This window comes from Brachycentrus maculatus, unplaced genomic scaffold (assembly GCF_059751285.1).
Source record: "Brachycentrus maculatus isolate JH-2025_06_01 unplaced genomic scaffold, ASM5975128v1 h1tg000204l, whole genome shotgun sequence".
Taxonomy (NCBI): Eukaryota; Metazoa; Arthropoda; class Insecta; order Trichoptera; family Brachycentridae; genus Brachycentrus; species Brachycentrus maculatus.
The window spans coordinates 355,054-364,022 of NW_028280955.1; the positions used below are offsets into that span (position 1 = coordinate 355,054).

General features: G+C 29.1%; 1 protein-coding gene across 1 annotated transcript; it reads left to right on the plus strand.

Annotated features, from left to right (window-relative positions):
- Positions 1-5,218: 5,218 nt before the first annotated feature.
- On the plus strand, positions 5,219-8,511 carry LOC148307177 (uncharacterized; the record flags this gene model as incomplete). The annotated part of the gene is made up of 4 exons (XM_088263834.1): positions 5,219-5,330; positions 6,276-6,489; positions 6,907-7,299; positions 8,397-8,511. Coding segments are annotated over 4 exons (834 nt in total), but the record flags the coding sequence as incomplete, so codon positions are not given.
- Between the last annotated feature and the right edge of the window lie 458 nt (positions 8,512-8,969).

Here is an 8,969-nt window from a genome sequence, read left to right on the forward strand (position 1 = left end):
TCACAATACGATGGCGGTGACTCTTTCTTAGTTTTTTAGGTTCATCAAAATTTACTCTGAAACCTGTTGCTTGGGCAAATATTCGAAATTCCGGTACCATATTATGTTTTGTGTTTAGACGAATCTGAAAACAAAACAAAATTTTATTTTCTTAACAAAAGAAAAGAGAATACTATTTTATCATTTACAGATATATAATTTTAACACTTTATTTAATTTTTCTCTGTTAATATATTATATATTCGTATTTATAAATGCTTGCAGAACTACCCCATCTACTATTTACCTAAAACCTTTTGCCATACTCAAATTAAGGATTTTTCACGTTTCAATTAACATTGCCTCAAGTGAATAAGCATAAATCATATTCATAAATTCAAATTTGAATGATTAAAGGGTATACAGATATAAAATTCACTTTTGAAGAGATTTGTAATAATTGTATTTTTGAATAACAAACAGTATATTTTGTTCTATATAAGTAGGTTACTTTCGACAAAAAGTAAGTTTATATTTTTTATTTAAGTTATATTAATATTGGTTATTTACGGTTTAAAGCACCGTTATGATATGAGATTATTACATGTGAATATAATGCATACGTTATACGAAGGTATAACACGCTTTTATATATTACTTTAATATGAAAAACGTGTCTTGTAATGCAAAAGAGACCAAATAACAAAGTCATAAAGTTTTCTAGTTAAATATACATCATATAAAATACCAAACCTTTATAAGATTACGAAAAATGAAATAATTTAAGAATACTTACGAAGTATTTTGATTTATCCAAAAATCGCAGGTATCGCTTTTGCCGTCTTTTCGGTTCTTCACTTTTAGATTGATAAATCAACACACAAATAATAATTATACAAATAAATACGTTATAAGGAAAAACGTGACAGCGGGCCATATTTGATATTTTCAATACTTCTATTAATTATACAAAAAAAAACTGTTGAAATACTAATCCATAAAAAATGACTTTAAAAAATACTGATTTGAGATACTTAACTACAAATTTACAACTAAATTTAATTATATTTGAATTATTTTGATTATAACGTTGAAAATGTGTGTTCTACATGCAATATTATTTGTAATCTTACAAAATTACGAATTTTGTTTTAGGGTATGTTTTCATTTACCATATATTTTCATTTAGGGTATTTCTACCATATATTGTTTCTCGCATTTCGCTTTATAAAGAATATTATATCACGTAACGCTATTTCATCTATGTAGAATATTGGTTTACGTGACTTTTAAGTTAACAGTGTTCGAGTTACGCGTTGTTTTTTACATATAAAATAAAAACTATATACATTTTTGTAATATTTTTTTCACTCAACCCTCAGTAGTGATTCACTTTTCATAGTAAGAGGACAACTAAGATGTTATGAAGGAAAGATAAAGTGTCGTGTGACAGTAGCAACTGCTGCTTGACCCAGTTATAGCGCTAAACCTCTGCATAATTGATTCAAAGTTTACTCTTCAAATTTTCACGGATGACAGTACTAAAAATGTCGGTCACCGTTATGGCATCCTTCTGCTCTTCTTTTATGCAACTGGTAACTATTATTTGTCACGATATTTAGGAAAATAAACTGTTACAGAGCTACATATGGACATTCGTAACACCTACATGCCCTGTATTAGATATTTTAAATAAATATAAAAGCGAGAAATTAGTTCATGTTATTTTTTAACATCTCGTCAAAGATGAAGAAGAATATGGAAGTCCGTGCATTTACGGGGCCTGATTCTAATTAAAAGATTTCTCTACTGAAGTTCTAGTGATTCAAGAACAAGGTTTCTTAATTGTTTCATATAAACATACATATATAGAACTTCTAAGAATTTGAGTAGTGTGGTTGTCAATAATGGGTAGAATTGGTGAATGTTACACGTGTGTAAAGTGCACTTAAACTAACCTATAACGGTCGTCAGCACCGTAAATGCCCAGACTTCCATATCGTTATTCATCTTTGATGAGATGTTAAAAAATAATTTGAAAAATAACTCCTATAGTTGGAGATAATCCAGATTTGTGAATAAGTGATGAGATGTTAAAAAATCATTTGGAAAATAACTCCTATAGTTGGAGATAATCCAGATTTGTGAATAAGTATTTGGACACACTCAAAATGGAAAAAGAAATAAGTTCATTAAAATTAAATTTTTCGTTTTTTATAATAAACAATGCTTACATGTAAAAAATTATTTTTCGTCACTGGAATAAAAAAATGTTTTATGTTCCAGTTCCATGTAAAAATTACATATAAAAAAAAAAATGAAAATTATTATGTGATCACTAAAACCAGCCTATGACGGTTGCAAGCCCCGTAAATGTCCAGACTTCCATATTCTTCTTGATCTATATCGAGGTGTCAAAAAAGAATAAGACAAGTTTAGTTTTTAAGAGGAAATATACGAGCGAAAGAGAATACGGAAAAAGCAAACGTTGGCATCAAGAAGTGAAGTGATAATTCTGCTCGGGAAGTGATTTAAAGCTCAGGGGTACTGCGTCTAATGTACTCACAGGGAAAACTTTTAATTTTCTAAGGCACTTGGCTTCTCAATGGAGCCACATGCACGGAACAACTTTGTACGGAAGAGATCATTAAAAGTAAAAAAAACACACATAGACTTTATTTCATATATATAAAAGTGACTAAAATGCAAAAGTTATTTTATTATATTATTTATATATAATATTTAAAGGATTATAAAAATAAAATTATCTGTTAATTAAATTATTTTGATTAAGATATCAGGGTCAAAAAGATATATTTATTGATTTGGCGTTTAATTTGTAGAACTCCATTTTATTTTATGTATTAAGTTTTAAATCAAACACAGATTTTTGGAGTCTATTAAATTATATTTTATTAACAAAAACACATAAAAAATAATACTGTGACAATTGTTTCGTCTAGTTATGGCATTTTCAAACGAATGTCATTTGGAAATGCCATAACTATGCAAAACAATTGTCACAATATTAATTTTTTATATGTTTTTGTTAATAAAATACAACTTAGTAGACTCAAAAAATCTGTGTTTTATTTGAAAATTAAAACATAAATCAAAAAGATGTATCATATTCAAACTTCGTGGTGTAGTAATTTGGACGTTTAGCTACCACACATGGTGTGGGGTTGATTTGGGCAATATTACCTATCTAGTGCACATCATAAATAAACGATTAATTTATTTTTAAGTACATCATTGTGTAAATCCAGTAGATAAGATCATTGAGACTTCTTTGATTTGTTGCAGTGTGTAGTATATGATTTATTTTTGTATGTTTAAACGTACATTAATATGTTCGTACGTATATATTCACATATCTTTAATTTTACTTCATTCAACTCTAAGCATACTGTATTTTTTTTAAATATATTTTAAATTATTTCTTATTTTTCCAATGTATTTTAAATAATGTCATATTAATCTTTAGAGGCCTGAACACTTCAACTTAAGATTTGAATATTTTAGATTTTGTGAACAAATATTTGGACACATTTAAAATGTTAACATTTGAATTTCAAATAAATGAATAAATATATAAAAACATTTTAAGCCCACTGTATAGAAAAAAACATATTTGTTTTCATAATCGTTTCCCCTATCTTCTTTTCCCAAATACATTCATAGTGAAGCGCCCTTGAGGTGGTATTTTTTATTAGCGTTATATAAATTACCCAAATTTGTTTTTAACATTATAATAATTCAATTTTCAGTCCATTGAGTGCTATATTTAGATATATGTATTTGAATGATCAATAATGGGTAGAATTGGTGAATGTTACACGTGTGTAAAGTGCACTTAAACTAGCCTATAACGGTATAGTGATACATTATATGAATAATGTATCACTAACGTAACTTATTCAACCGGAATATATTAAATTTCATAATAATTATGGTAAATACGAGTACGTATCCCGCATAACATTACGTGTGTTTGTTTAATGTTGCAAACTAGATCAAGTAGGCTCCTTTTTAACCCAGTTAAAAGCCTTCCCGTTATAATTTCATGTCCAACTAACTGTAGCACAAACAAGATGGCTGATGAACGTAAACATTAATAAGTTAGTAACGATCCATGCTTCTCACGTCTACCATTCTACCATGTGTCACCATATAGTGCCATTCATTATTGAAAACCTAATCAAACGGTCACAGTAACTGAGATTTACGTTTGTAATTTAATATACTTGTATTTAAAGTGACAATAGTTTAGTGAATTATTGATTCTGAAAAGCGTGGTAGTTAAATTTAAATTAATGGATCTGTAATTGATGAAACAATACCAGTGAGCTTATGAAAGATTCAGTTCAATAAAAAGGTAAGGGAATTTAGGTTTTTTTTTAGTTAAATTTTTTATTCAATTATTTTTTTAAATATTTCAATTTTATGCTATTTATGTGAGCCTAAGCGTCTCATTATTAAAAAAGGTATTAAATTGTGGTAGAGTGGGTTTGAATCCATAAACCCTCGCGACACTACCCACGGGACCACAACCCGACAATTTTTTATTTTTCTTTCGAAATTTTGAAATTAATTAATTAATAAGGACGAGTTATTAACAAGAAAAATTATAAAACAAATCTTATTGATTTAAATCAATTATTTTTATTACTTTTTGAACATTTACTACATTATTTAAAAAAATATATATCGTGGGTATACTGACATAAAACGTTAACTCTAAAATGTTCAAATAAATCTTTTAGCATGGATAAAATACCCGCTATTAAACTTAAAGTTGAATTTACTTTTAAAAGCACATAGGAATGACATTACAAATTACTTAATTTTTTTTTCCATTTATAATTTTACTTTATAATATGCATCATTAAGTCAAAATTGCATATTTTCGAGTTTTTTGCCTGTACACCCACGATATAAAGTATGATGGTAAAACCCGTTTTTGTTTAAATAAATACCACAAAATTTATAGAGTGTTTACATAATCGTTACATTTTGTTTTCTTTCAGATATGTATTTAATGAATATTTTCATTATATTGAAAGCATTATGTCTACAATATTTCATTTCTGCATCAGCTGATATCGGAATTGAATATTTCAATCACAATGTACCTGATAGGTTTCCCGTATCGTTTATTGATAACAATGTCGCCAGATGGAATATCAAAGATAGGGGAAATACGTCTGGTGTTCAGACGTCCACAGAATCTCTCGACGAAGCTATCAGGAGACAAGAAGACGTCGAAGGTAGAGGAGAAGAAAAGGCACCAGCGCTTGTAAGGCGACGAAGGTATCTAATATTCCCCGAAGGCAGTTCCTTGCAAGTTGGTAAGAACACTATTATACAATATGGCACAGTGACTGATGTTTATTTTCCTTCAGACTTTTAGTTCACATTAAAGTTCATAAGTTAAATGTTTTTTACGGTTTTTCGAGGTTGATATTAAAAACGGAAGAACGTTGATATTATATGACATTTCAAAATTCAGACCATAAAGATTACCTTTTTGTTGATTTTGGTTTTAGTCAAAGAGAGAATCAAATAAGAACTCTACTTAAACCCCATGTGTTCATAACTTGCATGTTTTTTTATTCAAATTATCATATGTCAACATATATTTCATGAATGTCCTTCCCATAAATTTTAATTTATAAATGATATAACTAGAAATATTACATAGAAAATAAAAATTCAAAATAAAATGTGTATGCTTATATCGCGCTTTCCATGAATTTTTAAATTTTTATCTTAATAAAATCATTAAATTACAATTTTGTTTCAGAACACAAACAAACTCTAAATTGTTTTTTCGAACAAAAAAATCAGAAATAGTATGAAAATATATTAAACATCCACTTCCATGCAGTACTAATAGTTATCGTTTGGCTACTATGTAGCAGGACTTGGGTTCGATTCTCGGTAGGATAAAAATAACAGATGTATTTTTTCCACTTTATTTATTTTAATTACTGGTGAACCAACGCGCAGGATTTAATATTGCCATCATACAATTAACGATCAAGTTAATATAACATCGACTCAATACAGTGCCTTATGTACTTATGGATACAGGTGAATAAAGGAAGATAAATACAATACAACAAAAATAAATTGTATGAAAAAATTGATTTAATATATTCTCGAAAAACAAAAACTTTATGTATTGGTTTAGATGTAAATTTTATATCGCATTTTCTGAGGTGTTCATTTTAATTTGGTTTCTTTTAAATGAAAATGTTTGGTCTAGGACTAATTTCAAAATATGTTTTCAGTCTTCTGTCTGACCTACTTGACAAGTATACCTATTAGTGACGTATTCTATATGGGCGCCACAGCATCCCTTGCCTGGGAGTTACCCCAGGACCCTTACTCCCCCTTTGAGCATCACGCGGAAGCGTTGCACAGAAAGGACGAGGGAAAAATAGTCTACAAGGATATCAAATCGCATAAACTTAGCAACTGGGGCGATCGAATCCTCGTTAATAAGTAAGTTGAAACCATTTATTGATTCGGCATTAACTTTGTGAATGGTTTGGAAAATGCCTATTTAAAAAAAAAACATAATAAGAAAGTCATGGATATCTTTAAGCGAAAAATATTTATACGTTAACTGGATTCATAACTTATGAGCTAATCTTCATCTACATCTCTCCAAATTTTCTTTTTTTTTCTTTCGCCTTTTCTTTTCATTATTTTTGTTTTTATTTGTTTATTATTTTAATTTAATTTTATTTAAAAAAAATGTAAAACATATATGGCTGACTAAGTATTGCACCCACCACTTAGTCAAGCTAGAATACAGATTTATTATTATTATTATTATTTTTATTGTAATAACTCATTTGCAAATGATGAAGTTATGGTTCTGTGAAAGAAATATAAATGAAATATTTTTCCTTTAAGGCTAACTGGCAAGCCGATACAACCATTCGCAAAAGATTACTACAAGAATAAAAAATACAGTGCGTCTCCAATGTCAAACGAGAACAAAAAACCGAATAATTTATTCGAAATGCGGTCTCAGCAATCGCACAAGAGAAGGGTAATAGTGAATCCTGTGTTTGCGAAGAGAAGTATTAAGAGTGGGAACAGGAAGATTGAAGTAGAGCATAGAAAGAGAAAGGAAACGCAGAAGACAAAGAGAGCTGCAATATTATCAGTAGACAGAGACGCCATGCACGAAGAACAAAGGGGTAGAAAACACTTAAACGAGGAATATATGAATCCTGAAAACGTGGAATACCATAGATTTAGCAGGCGAGGGCTGTATGAAAAAATTGAAAAGCTCATTGCGGGGTAAGCAATAAACCAATATTTATCTTACTCTTTGGCGAGTATTTTTAGAAAATTTAAACGGTAACGTGCTTTTATTATTCACGGGGAGTATTTTTTCAAGTACCACTTGGGTTAAGATTTGCAATTCATTTATGAATTGAAAATTTTCAACCCAAGAGTTTTTATATTAAGCTTGCCTCTTAATTTGTGTTAATTCCTTTATAATATTAGAAAACAGAAAATAAGCCTTGGTGTTGTTTTTCAAATTTCCAACAAATTTATAAGAAGATGTTTGAATATTTACTGAACGTTTTTCTCCGTCAAGTAAGCTACTTTCTATCAATTTTATAAAATAAATCTACTTTGTTTTTAACCACTTTTTAATTGGTACGTTTCTCCAACCCGTTTCGACAAGAAACTTGTCATTATCAGGGTTTAACATGAACCAATATAAAAATATGAATACATTTGTACCAATGAGAAAAAGTTTCAATAAATAAGTTTTATAAATAAACAAAAAGTTTTAGTTTATTAAGTCTAAAAAATGTGGCACAAGTATCTGCGAAAAATATTCCAGAAAAAATACTTTCTATCAATCAATTTGTGTGATTTAAGTCGTAAATTGATGAGAAAGAGTTTCTGCTCAGTAAAAAAACTTCTTCATCTCACCAATAGATGTCTCTTGTAAAAATTCTAGTGATTCAACTAAAATGTTTCGAAATTGGATCACATATATAGAACTCCCAAAAATTTCAGTAGTCTTGTTGCCAATAATGGGTAAAATTGGTGAATGTTACACATGTGTATAGTGATCACTTAAACCAACCTATGACGGTCGTAAGCCCCGTAAATACCCAGACTTACATATTCTTCTTCATCTTTGATGAGTTGTCAAAAAATAATATGAAAGGAGTTTTAGTTTATTTTTATATTTATATATTTACGTGCCACAAAGTACAATATTTGCGAAAAATATTCAATAAAAAATACTTTCCAACAAACAATTCGTCTGATTTAAGTTGTAAATTTATTTAGGTTTTAATTTATAAACGCGTCAACAAATTTTTTTTTGTAAAACCTCGAAATATGTATAAGTAACGCAACGCGTAATTTTTCAGTATGGGGTACCATGGAAGGGAGTGTGTCCTAAAATCACTGTGCGAGATGAGCCAGGATAAGTTGGGAAGGCAGGGAAGCTTCTTAGAAGAAATAATGAGAGTTGTATTCACGTAAGTTTTAATTAGTTTACTTGTACACTACGTAAAACTGAAATCAGTTTAAGCAAGTATTGAGGCAATGCCAGCGTCGGAAGTTTCTCAACTAATTTGTTCACTTAGGGTGTCTCCGTGTCAGAGATGGTGAACCTTTGTCAAAGGGTCTATGAATATTTAATTGTTCAAAAACAGAATTTGATAATTTACTTCGAATCTTTGTTAAACGAAGGAATCACTGTGCTAAGCTGAGGGAAAAAGCACTTTAAGTTTAAAGTTGAATTGTCAAGTATATCGGAAGATAGCAAAACGTAATCCTCAAATCAATTTGTGCACTGATTTGGGTGATTAGCGTTAAGTGATCATATCCAAAAACGAATTAATTAACGAACATCTGCGAATAATTTTGCTTTTAACATTTTTGGATTAAATCGGCTTAATCACTGGTTAAGATACAAAATTTCATTTTAGTAAAAATTT